Source organism: Carassius carassius, chromosome 37 (genome assembly GCF_963082965.1).
Source record: "Carassius carassius chromosome 37, fCarCar2.1, whole genome shotgun sequence".
Classification (NCBI taxonomy): domain Eukaryota; kingdom Metazoa; phylum Chordata; class Actinopteri; order Cypriniformes; family Cyprinidae; genus Carassius; species Carassius carassius.
The window spans coordinates 27,642,256-27,659,923 of record NC_081791.1 but is presented as its reverse complement, the minus strand read 5'-3'; the positions used below and the strand labels follow the sequence as shown (position 1 = coordinate 27,659,923).

The 17,668-nt window shown below is 33.3% G+C and overlaps 1 protein-coding gene across 1 annotated transcript; it reads right to left on the bottom strand.

The window, feature by feature from the left end:
- Positions 1 to 1,348: 1,348 nt before the first annotated feature.
- LOC132118562 (protein-glutamine gamma-glutamyltransferase K-like) lies at positions 1,349 to 15,243 on the bottom strand. The gene is made up of 14 exons (XM_059528496.1): positions 15,176 to 15,243; positions 12,043 to 12,113; positions 11,681 to 11,872; positions 10,140 to 10,388; positions 9,935 to 10,053; positions 8,408 to 8,515; positions 6,199 to 6,376; positions 5,291 to 5,429; positions 4,132 to 4,324; positions 3,887 to 4,040; positions 3,408 to 3,692; positions 2,283 to 2,443; positions 1,827 to 1,963; positions 1,349 to 1,689 (listed from the first exon to the last, which is right to left on the bottom strand). The coding sequence occupies exons 2-14, from the start codon at positions 12,098 to 12,100 to the stop codon at positions 1,545 to 1,547; spliced, it is 2,118 nt and encodes a 705-aa protein (XP_059384479.1). The 5' UTR covers positions 12,101 to 12,113; positions 15,176 to 15,243; the 3' UTR covers positions 1,349 to 1,544.
- Positions 15,244 to 17,668: the final 2,425 nt, after the last annotated feature.

Below are 17,668 nucleotides of genomic sequence, written 5' to 3'. Positions count from 1 at the left end.
AACCCCTGCTTTCACTTCCCCAGAAAGCGAACTCTACAGAGGGCCCAAGTCAATATTCTGATCAGACTCTAAAAAGACGGATTTGGATTTGATCCGCACGTTTCCTGTTCTGTTGGCTCCGTAACACAAACCACCACTAAACAGCAGCTTCAAACAATCTGGCACGGCCAACAAACACTCCAAGCTCCCCCTCCTCTGTTCTCCACAGCGTCTTTTATCTCGCACCAATTAATGATTGGATGTTTTACAAGATAAGGATAATCATGATGAACACATTAACCGACCAATCAGCACCTAAAATCAGAGAAACAGTGGAGAGTGGGAAAACAGGAATAAACCAATAACAAGGGGAGAAATACAGCAAAAAAAATAAAAAAACAACCAGAGCACGTTACAGGGCCTTAACATTTCTGTCACACGCTTGAGGAGTTCGGCCAATCAAAATGCACTGGATAGCTGGCCAATCAGCATACACCTTGCTTGTCAAAATGATGAGCTTTGTAAAAACCAACATGTTTTAGAAAGACAGGGCATAGTGAAGCAACAATAATGTATAGGGTTGCCACCTTCAATACAGAAAAATAAAGGACGCCTGGGGGGGACACCTCTCAGGGTCACGATGACCACAGGTCTGATGACGTAACTATAACTTATAACCGTGTGGTACACCTGCGTTAACTCCGCTGCTGTAACCTAGAGAGGAGTAGGATGAGAAATTGCTAATGAACTTTAGTAATTGTATAAGGTGGCGTGAACACCGATTTTGGATAAAATATTTGTCATTGTTTGCAGACAGTAACACCATCCAAACCACATAATAAACAAGCAATCTACAAACATTTCTAAATTCTTTTAAAACATAAACAATTGTGAGTTATTATTGGTAAGTTAATCTGTTTTATAGAGTCTATTGTTAATTCTACAGTAGCCTATTGAAGAATGCAATCATTTAAACTAGTTAAGTTGTTTATGTGCTTCACATAGGCACTATATTTTTATTATTAACTATATCCCTCTTATCTCTTATTAAAATAATGCTTATGTGTATGACTGTACACCTTAACCGTAATAAATCGGTAACACTTTAAAATAAGGTTCATTAGTTAACTACATTAATTAACATTAACTAATAATGAACTGCACTTATACAGCAATTGTTCATGTTTTTTTTTTCATGTTAATTTCCACATTTAATAATACTTATAATTATAATAATTTGTAAAGACATTTTTTCATCATGGAATTACATGTAAAATTCTTCTTTATATAACAGCAACTGAATAAAGACAATATTGCTTGTGAATAAAAAACATTAAAATCCAAATAAATTAACTTGTTCATTATTATGCAAATGCACATTAGAGAATGACTTCAGTTCATGACCGAAGATCTGTTCACATAAAAGTTAGTACAAAGAGACAAAATACGAAAAAAGAGGATCTTTATTATTGACGTGCATCAGTTTCATATAAATTAGTCTATTAAACTTAACATTCTTACAAGTAAACAGAGCATTAGAAGGCTTTACATTGATAGTGCTTTTTTTACTCTGGTTTCACCACAATATCAGCGAATCCGTGCACTTGAGTGAGCAGACGGCAGTCCATCGACGCCAGGAGTTTCTGAGAGCCGGACACGGTTGGGACAAACTTCTCCATCAGTGTAACCTTCGCAAGCTTCTCCACATCACTGACAGACAGAACCAGAATATAAACTTACTGGAAGTTTTTCTCTCTTTAAACACGGTGTATCATTTCTGATGTAGCACTGTTACTATACGTCAGCACACCTGAAATGAAAACGCTTTTAAACACTGAAAGTCTTACCCATGTTCGATCATTCGGATGCTCTGCATTCCCAATCCCTCTATACGGAACAAAACGCTCTTCAACACTTGTGACAGCGGGTTCTGGAACGTGATCTGGACGGTCAACTCCTTCCCCACCACAGCGTCCTCTAGAGGCTGAAACAGTACAAACACACATCAGTGAACTCAGGATTAAATGAGAATCAGATCTGAGAGCCACAATGGAGGAAATGAACTTAGATGTAGCCTGTTCCACACACAAATAATCAGGTGACTTTAGAAAGACATAGTGCACAAGTCACACGAGTACTCCTGTTATGATTAGTGCCTGTTACTTTAAGAGCTGCTGCTGCTGCTCTCACACATGCTCGTAGTTTTGTTCGCTCTTAAATGTAAAATGATAAAGTCAAATCGCCTGCATTAATGTGCTAATTTTGGCAGCATGAGTTATAGAGTTAGTGTCTCATTGACGTACTTTGATGATGAGGTCTGGTGTGCGCAGTCTGAAGTTGAACTGTGTGGCCAGAATCTGTTTGGTCTGATTGACCCGACCGGTCACCGAGAGCATCAGAGCGCCCTGGTCCACCAGATGGTTCATGTACTCCTCATACTGCAGAGTCCAGGGAATAATCTTGGCTGAAGGGCGATAAAGGAGCATGACATTAATGAAGATGATAAAACAATTATAATGAGAACTATATGTTATTATGCATAGAAATCCACTACAGGTCTCCTCATATTTGCTCACTGCCCATAATAATGACAAATTAGTCATGTTACACTTTTTTTCAATATGTGTAAGAAACACCTTTTTTTTAAGTCTGCAATGAATGTTTCATCGCCCTCTCACTCACATATAATTCAAATTAGTATATGCATATCAGGTCGCTTCATACAGTTCATGAACTTGATCTAATTTAAAATTCGATTAAAATAGAGCTGCAAATGTATTAATCGTGATCAATTCCATTCAAAATAAAAGTTTGTTTATGTACTATGTATACTGTGTATATTTATCATGTATATGTAAATAGACACATGTATATATTAAGGAAAAATGTGTTCGATTTATATATAAAATATTTATATATAATATAAATAAGTAATAAAAAATAATATAAACAAGTATAATACAAATATTTTACATAAGTGTGTGTATTTATCTATACAGTACATAAAAATATACATAGTACACACACATATTGTATGCAATCATAAACTTTTATTTTGAATGTGATTAATCGTGATTTATTGTTTTGCAGTCCTAATTAAAAATAAGCATTAATACAATCTCAAACAAAATTTACAAAAATTGTACCTTTGGAGAAGTTGTTTGCACCTAAAAAATTCATCGTAGTGCCTTAAGATCAGGTGTTATGACTCTAAGGTACTGATATGCACTTTTTAGAGGTAAATAAGGCACAAAGATGGCCTTTTAAGGGTCTAAAGCTACAATTTGTAGATGAACTCTGAATCCCAACTGCAAGTAGGGCTCATCATCAAGTGATTGACAAAAGCAGCTACTGATTCATACGTTATGGGGCACGATAATCAGAAAAAGGTCTGTGATGAGAAGGTTTAATAGTCAGACTCCACTCACTCTCTTGTGGTTTGAGGTCGACAGTAATCCGGTCTTTCTTCACGGTGTCTTTCATCACTCCAGTGTAGTACATGACCATCACCTCGTACAGGAGACTGGCCGCGCGCTGCTTTGAGCTCGTGTTCTTCAGGACGATGGAGAGTTTGGCGTCTTCACCGATACGAGGTCCTGCCCCGTTCATGACGATCTCAATGCTCACGTCGTTGTCGGTGGGCGACAGATACAACGTCGGCTTGGAGCCGAAACGACTGGCTGTTTCCACAGCTATGCGCTCCTCCTCTGAACCTGATGGAGATGAATAGACAATAAGAGGAGTGTGAGTTATTATATCTTACTCTGTCAATGCCAAAATCAAACCTTTGCCCTAGATGTTTTGAGTTCATCTGCTTCTACCATTTGCTCTTTTTGACATTGACTATCACTCTAGACTGATACAATCAGATACAAGGAGGCAGCTCTAGTTGCATTTGTTTTGTGACCTTCTGGGTATTTGTAGAGGTGTGTGATGTCCACCCGAGCATCAGATCCCACAGCTTTAGTGCTGATGCTCTGACCGATGGAGTTCTTCTCCACGTGAACCTGACTTAAACTTCCATCAGCTTTCTTCTGCCAGTAGATCCTGTCACTGTTCACCTGAGACGCACAGAGAAACCAATTCAACCATTCAGTAGATGTTTTTGTTGTCAGATACAAATAAGTGGAAGAGTGTGTATGAAGCGCTCACTTCAGCGAAGACGAAAGGCGTGTCGTATTTCAGATGGACTTGTCCGTTGCGGACGGCAGAGACAGGGGTGGGACCGCAGCGGTATGACCCCTGGCTGAGCTCTTGAGGGGTCGCGTCCACCACCTGCCATCCACCGTTACCCGCCGGGAGATCTGGGCGCGTCATCCAAGCCTCGTTCCACACGTGGAAGTTCCTACAGAGACACACAGCCAGCGTGAGAGTTTACTGTTAGTCACCAACTTACACAAACACACTTGAACAGGCTTTGATTAAAACTGGGATTGAAGCATAGACACTGACATGAGGTCAAAAAATCATGACCGTCAACCTCAAACGAAATACTTTCAGCTTTTTTTTTTTCAATATTGATTTGTGTGATCTTGTGTTTTTAAAACACACACAATTAAATAACCCTGAAAATCAAATGCACTAAACATATTAGCAATAAATAATCAATTAAAAAACTGATGCATTCTATATTCCACGTAATTCCAAGAAATAAAGCTAGCTATTTTTCATGCTAGGTTAAGTTTGTGTTAAACGTTAGTTTATTAAACATATTTATTAGTTTCCCCCAAAACAATTCTAGCTCTAATACTTTGAAAACAAAAAGAGACACTAAAGTGTTATACACCATTTTATTTGAATGTCATTAATATTATAAGTTTTGTAAATATTTTGATTTTACATTTTCATATTACATTTATTAAAAATTTTCTTAAATTTGTTGTGTTTTGCCATTTGTTTTAATTAGTTTAAACATCTATAAAGTTTGTTTATTTTTTTATTTATTTTGTCTTCTTTTGTTTTGTTTTTTAAATAATATTGTTCATTATTTATTTAGTTGTTTTAATACTTAATGTTAAACTTAAGGAAAATTAGAAACCTTGCCTTGGCAACTAACTGAAATAAAATAAGTTTAAGTTATTTCATTAACATTTCAAGTGGTTTTAATTTTTGTTGACTATTAACCCTGGTGCCATATTAATGTAAAGTGTCAGTAATGATCGCTGTTTTTGAGAACGGACAGTATCTGTCACATTAAAATTTCCAAGCATTAATTTTACACAGTTTAGAAAGACCAGGTTTAACGTGACCCTGACACTGATGACATTAATGAGAGTAAAGGGCACTTAAGAGGTGATGGTTGTTATCATACCAGACAGAATCGCTGGTCTCGTCTTTGATAAGCTCTAGTTTCTCATCAAGATAAATGTCTGTGCTCAAAGAAAGGTCCGTGTCGTGAGCAGAACTGAAGTTGGTCACACAACGGGTGGGAATACCAAGACATCTCAACACTGAGAGAGAAACGGAAAGAACATTACAAAAATATTCACTCTGAACTGTAAATGGTCCAAAAATTGCAAACACAGTGTTAGAGTTGCCCTGATGATGAACAGCTTAAGGCAAGACACTACAGGCAAAATTATAGTTTTCTTTTCATGTTTTGGGCTATTTTGCGTCCATAGCATGTCTTCATTAACACTAGTGAAAAGAAAACATCTAAAATATACCTAAGTGTTTATTCTATTGCATTTTATCTATTTGCTTCTATAGATTTCAATTACAATACATATCTTTAAAGATATTTTTCTTCTTCCTCATTTCAGTAGCACTTACAAACACAAAACTTCCTGTTTATATTCTGAAGATGTTTACTGAGAGGTTTGTCTATAGGTTATTTACCTGATTTTATTAATGCACTTTATCTATTTGCGGCTGTAGATTTAGATTTTTAGAAGTTTTTTTCTCCATTTCAGCAGCACTTTTATACACCAAACTTAGCAGTTTTATTCCTCTCTGTATTCTAGGTTTTTACTGATGGGTTTGTTCATACTGTACATCATACTGTAACATTTCAAGTTTTTGCTCAAATGCATAGTTTTTTTTTTAAACAGAATTCTCCTTTAGACCAGAGGAAGGAAAACATCTGAACACATGATTGAGTATATTTTGCATCATTTTTGTCTGCATGTTTGCGGCTGTAGATTTCAATTACGATACACAAGGTATAAAGGTTTTTTTTGTTTTTGCTGCTGACAGTGATAAAAACATATCCAAGCGTACCAGACGTGGTGACTCCTGCATAAACCCAGCACTGGCCAAATTTGACAGGCTTCCCTGAGCTTTTGTAATACTGTCTCAGGATGTCCCCGCTCCCGGTCCAGGCGGTGGGACTCGTCCCGTCTTCATAGCTGTCTGACCAGTTACCCATCAGCACACCACGGTCATCATTGGTGTTCACCTGTCGCAGAACAACAGAAACACTTTAAAAAAACCAGCGCTTTTCATCTCTTCAATCATGCATCTTTTCATTTCTTCAATCATGCATCTTTTCATTTCTTCAATCATGCATCTTTTCATTTCTTCAATCATGCATCTTTTCATTTCTTCAATCATGCATCTTTTCATTTCTTCAATCATGCATCTTTTCATTTCTTCAATCATGCATCTTTTCATTTCTTCAATCATGCATCTTTTCATTTCTTCAATCATGCATCTTTTCATTTCTTCAATCATGCATCTTTTCATTTCTTCAATCATGCATCTTTTCATTTCTTGAATCATGCATCTTTTCATTTCTTCAATCATGCATCTTTTCATTTCTTGAATCATGCATCTTTTCATTTCTTCAATCATGCATCTTTTCATTTCTTGAATCATGCATCTTTTCATTTCTTCAATCATGCATCTTTTCATTTCTTCAATCATGCATCTTTTCATTTCTTCAATCATGCATCTTTTCATTTCTTCAATCATGCATCTTTTCATTTCTTCAATCATGCATCTTTTCATTTCTTCAATCATGCATCTTTTCATTTCTTCAATCATGCATCTTTTCATTTCTTCAATCATGCATCTTTTCATTTCTTCAATCATGCATCTTTTCATTTCTTGAATCATGCATCTTTTCATTTCTTCAATCATGCATCTTTTCATTTCTTGAATCATGCATCTTTTCATCTCTTCAATCATGCATCTTTTCATTTCTTCAATCATGCATCTTTTCATTTCTTGAATCATGCATCTTTTCATTTCTTGAATCATGCATCTTTTCATTTCTTCAATCATGCATCTTTTCATTTCTTCAATCATGCATCTTTTCATTTCTTCAATCATGCATCTTTTCATTTCTTGAAACATGCATCTTACTTGACTTTTTAGACCCAAAGGTGCTTCATCTTAAAATATCAGGAAAGATGTGAGAACGCGAGAAATTATTAAATCAAATTAATATAATTTTTTAATGCTTATGCGAAGAATATTGTATAATGACTGAACTGTTTTTGTGGACATTATTTAACGATGTATAGTTTATCAGAAGTAAATCAAATCAGTATCTTCTACTGTTATTTTTATACTTACTGACAATTTGTTTCATGAAAAGATCAATCAAGCAGATTTCTGTAAAAGTAACTTCTAAAAATTAACTTTAAAATGTTCTTTATTACCCCTTTTTAATTTAATTTACACTGTTGTTCTAAAGTTCAATCATTTAATACATTTTATTAAAATATATTAATACTTTTATTTAGCAATGATACATTAAATGGTTTAAAAGTGACAGTAAAGACATTTATAATGTTAAAAGGGATTTATATTTCGAATAAATGCTGTACATTTGAACTTTTTATTCATCTGTGAATCCTGAAAAATAAAACGCATCACGGTTTCAACAAAATAATAATCAGAAATATTTCTGGAGAAATGAATCAAGATATTTTCATGATTTCTGAAGATCATGTGACACTGAAGACTGGAGTAATGATGCAGAAATCACAGAAATAAAATACATTTTAAAACATTCACAAAGAAACTGTATTTTTGATCAAATAAATGCAGCCTCATTGAGCAGAAAAGACTTTGAATACATTAAAAACATCTTACCAACTACAAACTTTTAAAAAGGAGTGTATATTTGTAACATGGGTGTTTATGTTGTAGATTGATTATGTAAGACATTTGTAAGAAGTCTTAAAAACCAAGACTGCAAAGGTCAAATGTGACGTCTGAGGACATATCTCTACACTAATGATGTTTGGACCTGTACCAGAGGAGACAGAGGAGAATATGTGTCTCGATGAAAGAAAAAGCATGTGTTTCTGTAAACAAACAAGCCCCGGCTCTCGTCTTCAACATGTATAGTCTTGAAAAAGATAGATTCCCATCAACCTAAAGCTAACACATGCTGTCGACTGTAATTGACCTTCTCAAATCAGTGTCATATTCATGATTTCTACTGAATCTATGTTGATGTGATGTGAATGTGACTCACCAGAGCAGATATCGTTCTGGACACGATCACTGGATCTCTCCATTCGGTCACAGCGACCTGACCCCTCTCCAGCAGGAACAGACATGCTTCCAGGACGTCCTGTTCAAACTGATCAGACAAACACTAAATACAAGTAATATTCATAAAAACAGAATCATAAATAATCATAGAATCGGAGTGAAACTGAAAAAAAAAACACATATTAATAACAGCATTAATACGAATAATATATTGCAAATGCAACAATTGCAAATTGACAACAACAGCAGCAGCAGCTATATTATAATAATTGAACTATAGATAATAGTATCTGTTCAAACCGATAAAACAGTTGCATAATAATAGCAACAACAACGACAGCAACCCCAGAGCAGGAGAACAAGGAACACAAGAAAACACAAGAAAAATCCTTAAACATGACGTAGAACTGTATAATTATAAAATCTGTTCAAACTGATAAAACTATTGCATAATAACAAAATAAAAGAAATAAATAATAGGGATGTCCCGAACCGATCTCAAGGATGAACATGCGTTGCAATTATTCTGCTTATTGTACCGCAAAAAAAAAAAAAAAATTAAATCAGCAGTCCCATATTCATAATTTCATAATTCCACACAGTTCATTTACAGTGTTTACCATTGTAACATTCACATCTACAAACATCTTAATATAGTGTGTGCATAGAGAGAGAGTGTCTTGTGATATTATATTATCATATCATATATCATATATCATATCATATCATATCATATCATATCATATCATATCATATATCATATCATATCATATCATATCATATCATATCATATCATATATCATATATCATATATCATATATCATATCATATCATATCATATCATATCATATCATATCATATCATATATCATATCATATCATATCATATATCATATATCATATATCATATCATATCATATCATATCATATCATATCATATATCATATATCATATATCATATCATATATCATATATCATATATCATATATCATATATCATATATCATATCATATCATATGTCATATATCATATAATATCATATCATATCATATATCACATATCATATATCATATCATATATCATATCATATCATATCATATCATATCATATCATATCATATCATATCATATCATAACATATCATATCATATGTCATATATCATATATCATATAATATCATATCATATATCATATATCATATATCATATATCATATCACATCATATCATATCATATCATATCATATCATATATCATATATCATATATCATATATCATATATCATATATTATATCATATCATATCATATCATATCATATATCATATCATATCATATCATATCATATCATATCATATTTACACATATTGGATCGCGTCTCTGTCTTGGGTGTTAGATATTCAATATTCAATGACTTGGATATGATCGGGGGCACAAAACAAAAGAACAAAACTGATTGGGACATCCCTAATAAATAAATGTCACTCTCTACAATGGAATTGTGTTTTCAGACCTGGGCGAAATTCCACGTTCTGGCTCCAATCTGCTGCTCGGTTCCGTAGTAAATTCTGCCCATGCTGTTCAAAACATACTCTTTCCTTTCCTCTTCATTATCCAGAAACACGGGGTCATCTGAGGAGAGGCAGATCAGTGTGGTGTTACTTCATTCAGGTAAATCAGGTGGAAACGAGTGTGATTGTCTTCTGTAGACTCCATACCTTCACACCAGGGGTTGAAGAGCATGTAGATGTCGTTTGGGGTGCAGGGGAACAGCAGCTTGCCCCTCGGGGAGAAACATTCGACGGTCACCCTGTAGCGGCCAATGGAGGCGGACGGAAGAGTGTTGACCGCCAGCCGCACACGCTTGTCTTTCTGCTCCACCATCTTCATCTCCCAGCGGCCGTCTTCCAGGACGTCCACTAACGGCACAGAGATGCGAATCCCTGGACTACTGCTGAAGATGGGATCTGTGTCAAGAACACAACGACGTGGAAACGTTAGATGAACAATGTTTTAATGATTTAATCTAATAATAAATCATCTGTCAGTGACTCGGATGCAGATCTATTAATAAAGGAGACTCAACATAATAACCAGTCCTGGCCCAAACCCAACTACGTCATGACTCACATCCATCACCAGTGAATATATTCATCTGTCAGTTCTTCTCTTCTGAATGAAGAGCGAGATAATTGAACTAACCGTCAGAATGTCTGGGCATCTGTCTGTCTTTGGCACACACTGATTTGTGATTCAGACGATGAAAAACATGCTTTCATTTCCGTAATCACTGCATGTTTATGTTTTATGAGTGACGGTTGAATACAGAAAGAGTTTCAACATAAAAAATACAACAAAACACAAGTTACACCTTATTGTCTCTGTAAGATTTTGGTTCTGATTTATTTATTTATTTGTTTGTTTTTATTAATGATTGCGTCATTTTAATTCTGAATTTCTATTATGCATTCTATTATGCACTGATTATTAATTCTTATTCAAGTTGTTCTTCTGGTACTGCTTTTATTTCTGATTCTGATTTAATTCACATTGTGATACAGATTCAGATTTTTCAGAAATGTGATTATTTTCAGGGAATTTTACTACTATAATTTGTATTCATTTCTTCGATTAGTTTTTTTTATTAATGTTTATATTTTTCATTTTTAGTTTATTTAGTTTTCGTTATTTTATAATGTATTACTTTTTAATGTGTCTATATAGATTTAATTCATTTTTGTTTCATTTTTAGTTTAAGATAGATAAGAAATGCTGACTTACCAACTAACTGAAATAAAATAAATATATTTTTAATAAATATTTTGTAATATTTTTTTTCAAATTATTCAAGTTTCTTTTAAATGTGTTTATTTAATAAACACACAACACCCCAATAATATGTTCTGATGCTGATTTTATTCTAATTTCACTTCTGCTCTTCTGTGAGTTTAATGGTGATTTTAATTCTAGGCCTAAAACAAAATGTTGCTCAACACATCCCCAGATCTAATAATGCAAAGAAACACACTGTCAGTGGTGGGAAAGAAAAGTAATATGAAAAATATTCACTAAACAAACTCAAGAGGGAATCCAGACAAGTCCAGACTTGAGTCTGTGATGTTTAACGTCTTAGAACGTCAAATGAAGATACGCACAAATCATTTCAAAAGGTGAAATGAGTAATTTCTGAAATCCTTGTGAGATTAAACAGAACAGAAAAAGACTTGTCAAACAGGTTTTGTGACCGCGACTCTCTCACCTAACTTCAGCTGCAGCTGTAGTTTGTCTGATTTGGGGTTGAAGGGTCTGGAGAGCTCGATCCACATCTGGAAGGTCTGTCCTCTGCGGACGATCAGCTTGTCGCTGAAGTAAGCGTCTGTGTGATGCTCGCGTCGGTTCGCCCCATCCTTGGATTTCAGGAGGTCGACCGAACGAACCATCAGAAGCTTGTCTGAGAAGAAGAGAGAAAACATTCAGACACACAGACCTAAGTTCATCCAATTTAGAGCATCAGATCTTAGTGTTTTCCAGCAATAGTGGACCGAAATAAAATGCAGTTTTATACATTTTTATTCTTTTGCACAATGAGGTTTTGTTTATTTATGCATCATTCCTTCTCACCTGAAGCAGCTGATGTCCCACGGGGTCCTCCAGCGGTGCTGGGGTTAAAACTAGACATTTCGACAAACAGCCTGAAATACAGAAGGGAAGAATACATGAATATGCCAAATGCTTCAAATAAATAAATAAATAAAAATCCTAATATAATATGAATAAATATTTAATAAATTTAAGAAGTAAATCAATAAATTATAATAAATAAAATATAAACAAATTTCAATAAAATAATTACATTTTAACACATACATTAATAAAAGGTCAAATTAATGCAAATATAAATAATTGTTAAATAAAATTAATAAATAGAATTATGATACATAAATGTATTTATGTATTTACATTTCATATCCTTGCAGTTAATATGAAATAACATATGAATAAATAGTATTCAAAATAAATGAATTTAATTAAATAAGATCTAATATATAATAATGAAGATAATGAATAAATAATATGAATATATTTGTAATAATACATTTTAATAATTCACTTTACAACTGAAAATTATACAGGTATACAGTAAATAAAATAAGATTAGTTGCTTTGGATTGAAGTGTCTGCTAAATGAATAAATGTAAAAGTAAAATAAATGAACACAATCAAAATTCCTATTTTCACACCTTGTGCCTACATAAGAATTTCTCTACAAAGCTGAACTTTAGCTGAGTCAGATGGAGAAGGAAGTGTCATTCTCTAGTGTTCCCAGAATGCACCTCATGTTGTTTCTAACCGAGTCTTCATGACTTTACTACTATTCTAACAAATGGAAAATGGTCACAATAAAGAATCAATGAATGCATCCAAACTCTTAGTGTTCTTATTCAAACTAAATATACATGAACAAAATTCTTCTATCTTTGCCACGCATCTAGCAACAAGTTGCGTGTTTTTTAGTCTTTTTAGTAATCTAATGTAGTCCAGCCTTTAATAGTACGATTATAAAATCATTATAAAGACTTTTAGCTTCTTTGACACCCATCACCTCCCACACAGAATGTCAAGTCATTAACATAGTTCTTGCACAAAAGACGGCTCTTACTCTCACACCTGAATAAAGCACATGACATCACCCAGCTGCTGTAACTGACTCTTCAACATGTCTAAACCGATGAACGAACAACAATCTGCTCTCACAGTGTTATTAATGAGCATGCTAATGAGAGAAAAACTGTTCTACAACAACTTTCAGTATTAATTAAGCAATAAATACGTTTCAAATTCATGCATATTTAAATATGCATGCTCAAAATATATGTATCAGCGTTCTTTGACATTTCTGATTTTCCTGTTTTATAGCTACTATTAACTAAGTGTAATCCGTTTTATATTAATTATGTTAAAGGGGTGGTTGACTGTTGTTTTTTTCCAGGCTTGATTGTGTTCATGGCGTGCAATCTAACCTGTGTTCATGCTTCGTTTTAAAAAAAAAAACACATTATTTTTCACATAAAAAAAAAAACAAAAAAAAGCAGGGCGACATGAAGAACAGGATTGAGAACCACTGCTTCAGAACACTGGTTTTGTAACGTCTGAATCCACTAGAATCATTAGAAGACAGAATCGTGACTCATATATGCACAGATTCTTTACGTGCACCCCTAGTTTTCTCTTCCTATTCTCTAAAGCAGCACAATTTGTAACCTTTGTTGTGTATTCCTGGGGGCGGAGCTTATCTGGGGTCATGACCTGGGAAGAAGCTTGTTGTAGTCCTTTACCATCCATTTTTGTAGGCATTAAACTGCCAGAATTTTAAAAGTTGATATCTCTGTTTGCATTGAACTTTGAGCACAGTAACTTTGCAGATATTGTTTATGCTCAAACAGCAACATTACACACTAACAAACGATAAAAAAGTGAAATCGCAATCAACCACACCTTTAAAAAGAATGTTGCCAAGGCTTTAAATTACCTGAACACTAAAAAAAAACTTGCAGTTTTACTATTCTGAAGGTTTTTTTTACTGAGGTTTTTTTTCTTATATCGTTCACCTATATTGAGTTTATTATTGCATAAACATTCTATTTGTGTCTGGAGATGTCAAACATAATGCTATTTTTAAATGTCTTTTAAAAAATAATGAATAAAACAAAACAAAAAGTTTACTTTAGCAGCACTTACATACACAATGTTTTAAAACTGTACTCCTGTCTATATTCTAAACATTTTTATAGAGAGATTTGTTCATACTGTATATAATTTGCCTGGTTTTATACACTGTTTTATTAATAAACCCATAGTGAAAATTCGTTTTCTGGCTGTTGAATATTTTCTGATTTATGGAGAGATAAAATGATTCAAGGACAGCTCCGTAAAAACCTTTGACTCTAATAGGTCAACAAAATCAAACAAACGGTTTTTGGACCTGGCTTTATGTAAGATTTATTTTCTGGAAATCTATGCAAGTTAGTGCACATTTAATTATATAATGCATTATTTACATAAAACATTTCAGAAAAAAGTATTAGGCTAACAATTTTTTTTGTTGTTGTTTTTTTTTTTTTGCAATTCTTAAAGTAATCAGTCAGGTGGTGAAATAATGTAATATAATTTATTTTTAGTAATAAATAAAACGTTAAAAAACACTTGTCCCTTTCAGACTTGCACTCTATTAATTTGCTGCTTCTTTTCTTTAAAACAAAAACTAACTAGCTTTCTAAACTTTTTGTATTCGATCTGTTTTCCTTTCATTTATAACACTACAGTTAACAAAAGCAAAAAAGACCTCTAACACTAGCTTGCTCTATTCTTTTTCTATCCTTTCTGTTTTCTTTTATTTATTATATTATTTAAAAAATCATTGCTATGTGTAATGCAATAAGCTAGCTGAAACGTGTTATAATGCTTGTATATCATTGCTCTTTTGTTGATTTTGATTGCTTCCACTGTCCTCATCTGTAAGTAACTTTCAATAAAATCGTCTGCTAAATCACTAAATGTAAAAGTAGTATATGTTTTAATTTCATTTGCCTTATTCATCTGTAACGCTTTGCTTTAAAGTTTCATGCAATAATGACGCATTTTTTGTTTTAAGTGTATTGCATATATGAAAAAAAATGACCTTTTGATCAATGAATTAATTATGAAAACGTATTATACAGTGTTTTCTAATGCAGTATGTGTAATGCGGTGTTACCTGTGTGTTTGAGGCGTCTGGCGTGTGAAGTTCAGGGGATCTGACCGACCGTCTTGTGTTCGCGTTGATGAATTTTAAAGAATGTTTGGCACTGAACCACCTGCTCATGGCTCATATTTAGCCGTGTGTGCCACTCCTTTTTCACTATGGAGGAGGCGACAGGATCTGATGAACAACATGAATGGCATTCACAGTCAAGGAAACGTATAGAAATAAAGTGGATTTCTTCCTTCTCTTATTAAACTGGACATATTCCAGTAAATGCAAATCATAGTGAATCACCGACCATCAGAACCATGCATTTCAAAATCTATGAATCACAAGCCAAAAGCCATAATAATGTATACATTTCTGCAGCCTGTTTAACAAGAATAAGCTTAAAATGGCATTATTATTATTATAAATGAAATATAAATATGTTGTTTGTTTTATAGAACTTCTTTATTAATAACAATTGTTGTTACTGATGTTGTTACAAGTATTTTGTTATCTGTCCTCAATCCATTTCAAGGTGAAGTACATTATTTCTGCTCCACTGTTTTCAACAAACAAAACTAAAAAAAAAGGTGTGTCCCATTTTCATATGCATTTTTCATTTTTCTTTTTTTTTATGAAATGGTGTGCATATTAACATGTATAGAAGTACCTATATTGTGCATATCTAACCTTTCGAACCTTCACACTCAAATAATAAATGCATAGACTCATGCACACATATGGACATATTCATATTTATTAAACATGCTTCCATAAAGCCCTCGGATGTTTTACATAAGATGACACAGAGGAAGAGAAACCTGTTTGACATTTCTCAAAAAGAGTGAAAGAGTGGGAGGAGGAATGAGATTAGGATGAAGAAACTGAACCGGTGTGTGTGTGTGTGTGTGTGTGTGTGTGTCCTCTGGTTTTCTGAAGCATGTGATGATTGTCATCGGTCTGGTATGATAAGAGCCCAGTGTTTGCGGATGGGTGGGTCAGTCTGGCTTACCTTGGCAGCTTCATAATAGTTATGAAGACGTTTATCAAACAATGCAATAAAAACATTATATCAGCTGGAACAAAGTCTATAAATCAGGTCTGTTTATCCAAATATCAGCATATCATTTGTCATCTTCTCAATGGCAGCAGGTCAGAAATACACACTTAAATTGATTGCCGTTGTGTAGAAAAGATCAGAACTTTACACAAACAATTATTAAATGTAGAAAATCATCTCGGAGACCTCAGTTTGATACATAAAGAAGTGCTTTATAAACGAATAAATGGCTAAAGGCAATCAAATTGTGAATAAAAGTGTCTACTTAATAAATGTAAATGAATGTTGGTAACTTTATTATTAATCTAGACATAATAATTATAAAAATTGTAAAAACTATAGCACAAATAAATAAACACAATGAAATCGAGAAAACAATAGGTAATCCAGAAAAGTGCTTGATAAATTAACAAATGACTAAAAGCATTAAGCACTAAAAGCACTAAACAGGTTCAAGTCTGTTGATTAAAAAAAAGATTTTTAATATACTAAAAACATGAAGGGCCATACTTTCATTCAACTGTGTAATGATAATTAGATGACAATGATTCATGGCTCAAGAGTCATTAAAGGAAGTTTGGAAATGAAAAAACTATTAAATTAAACTTCCTTGAATTTGCAATTACACTTCATCTGGACGTCAGGAACTTGTCTACTTTTCTAATATGCACTGAACAAACATGTCAAACGTGAGGTCACATGATGACTTTTTATCCAATAATGAGTGTGACCGTGCTCTAAACACTATCATTTATTAAGATTAATCATCAAAAGCACTTCTAATGCTATGCTTTGTATGGAACCAGTGAACAAAAATCATTCCCATGACGTGATGACAATTATTTCTGAATGTTCTTTGAATGTTCAAAACTTAAAATGTAAAAATTTCAAACATTAAGGGAACATTCCATTTTGCAAACATTATCGGAATGTTATTTTTCAATGTTCTAAATTAAGTATTATGTTTTTTTTTTGTTTTTTCGTTTTTTAAGTTAGAAGAATGTTCAAAATAAAACATTTAAAAATATATATTCCTTGAATGATGAGTATGTTTTCATGATAACATTTTATTTATTTTTTTATCACCAATAAAGACCAGAGAACTGAACAAATGTTCTGTTTATATTAGTGGAAGAACATTTATTCATAATTTGGAGAGATCTAGAAAGGTCCTTGTTAACGCTGGGAATCCTGTTTCTGCCATGGTATAAAAAAATAAAAAAATAAAAACTTTTTTAAATCACTAAATTCTGAATTAATTGAAATTACTACTGTGCATAGTACTGTGAAATAACTCATTTTGTTATTCAAGCAGACATTTTCATTCAAGTAAGCAGCACTTAAAAGACATTAAGAGGAAAAAAGTCAGTTCTGTGAATTATTAACCTAAAAATTCAGAGAGAAAAAAAGTTGAGATGTAATTAGGAAATGTAAACTGAACTCAGAAATGGAACATA